Source organism: Pygoscelis adeliae, unplaced genomic scaffold (assembly GCF_000699105.1).
Source record: "Pygoscelis adeliae isolate BGI_AS28 unplaced genomic scaffold, ASM69910v1 Scaffold316, whole genome shotgun sequence".
Taxonomy (NCBI): Eukaryota; Metazoa; Chordata; class Aves; order Sphenisciformes; family Spheniscidae; genus Pygoscelis; species Pygoscelis adeliae.
The window spans coordinates 838,876-840,133 of record NW_008824905.1 but is presented as its reverse complement, the minus strand read 5'-3'; the positions used below and the strand labels follow the sequence as shown (position 1 = coordinate 840,133).

Here is a 1,258-nt window from a genome sequence, read left to right as displayed (position 1 = left end):
GGTTCAGTGATTTAAGTAAAAATGATACCATTCATTTTCCCTACCTCAAAGCTACAGATGAAAAGAGGCATTATTCAAAAGACTGAATTCTTAAGCAAGCCACCTGAGAGTTCTAACTGGCGCTGAACCAAACGGTCCAATTTTTCACCATCAACCTTACGTCAAGTTCTGAGACAAGCCCAACCCAAGCAGTGACTGCTTTTTTTCTTTTTACGCACCGGCAAAGCTACTTTCGCCTTCATTTATTACAAGTCCATGCTGCTCTAAGCCCAAATGTGGAAATGCAAAATCTTAAGTGACAAGCTGTCTGTAGCCAATCAAAACCAGAAAAAGAAGGGCGGGGGGGGAAGAAGGAAGAAACACATTCAGAGTACCACTTAAATAGTGGACATGGGTAAAAAAAGACTCCTGTATTTTCCACCTACCTTGTCCAGGCCATGACATTTATACTTAAATCTGCAATCATCATCTGAACAAAAATTTCTCAGAGGCAATGCAAAATATGGCATCCTGTAATAATTAGCACGCTTGTCTTTGGTACTAAATGCAAGTGCTTCCTCTTCTTTCCTTTTCTTTTCTGTCTTTTTAGAAAAGTATTTCTGGAATACATCCACATTACCATTTTATCAGCTCACTTTTCCACACAGGACATATGTCGGTAACATGCCATACATCCATACGATCAGACTTGGTTCTAGAGCCTAAGGAGTTTTCAATAAGACGAAACAGTTTTCCAAGAGCCCCAAAGTCAGCCAGGTCCATTTCCTCCCGTACTCAGAAATTAACGTTGATCTGATTTATAATGAACAGTACACACTTTGGTTCAAAAACATTAGTCACTTTGTGTGTGAAAGCATTACCTGTGCAAGAAGTCAGGAGCTTTATTTAGCAGAGTGTAGTACTGTCTCACGAACTCCCGCCCTACGAGCAGGGGACTTGGCTTCTCCATCACCATTTCTTTGGTACACAGTGTCAAATGCTGTAATTAAAAATATTCACGTTAGTTTGAAGACAGCCCTATATCTCACAACTTCCCCATAAAAGGATGAGCATAATGATATTAGAATTGAAACCATTATGTGAACAGGAACTTAATTCACACAGAACTACTCCACCAATTCAGGTCACCCTCCCGCACCTCCTTTGAGTAAATAAAAGGATTTCAGTCAATTCCTGTGTTACTGTGACAAAGAGGGAACAGTGGAAACAAAGTCCCTTACAGAACAGGTGCTTTTAAAAAAAACAAACCCACCCGACC

At 40.2% G+C, this 1,258-nt stretch overlaps 1 protein-coding gene across 2 annotated transcripts in view; it reads right to left on the bottom strand.

Moving 5' to 3' along the window:
- The window catches only part of G3BP2 (GTPase activating protein (SH3 domain) binding protein 2), a 21,866-nt gene extending 20,893 nt beyond the window's left edge, over positions 1-973 (bottom strand). For both annotated transcript variants that reach the window (XM_009324887.1, XM_009324888.1), the window contains exon 1: positions 861-973. In XM_009324887.1, coding sequence (XP_009323162.1) covers positions 861-955 — 95 coding nt within the window. In that variant the 5' untranslated portion in view covers positions 956-973. The remainder of the gene's footprint in view (positions 1-860) is intronic.
- Positions 974-1,258: the final 285 nt, after the last annotated feature.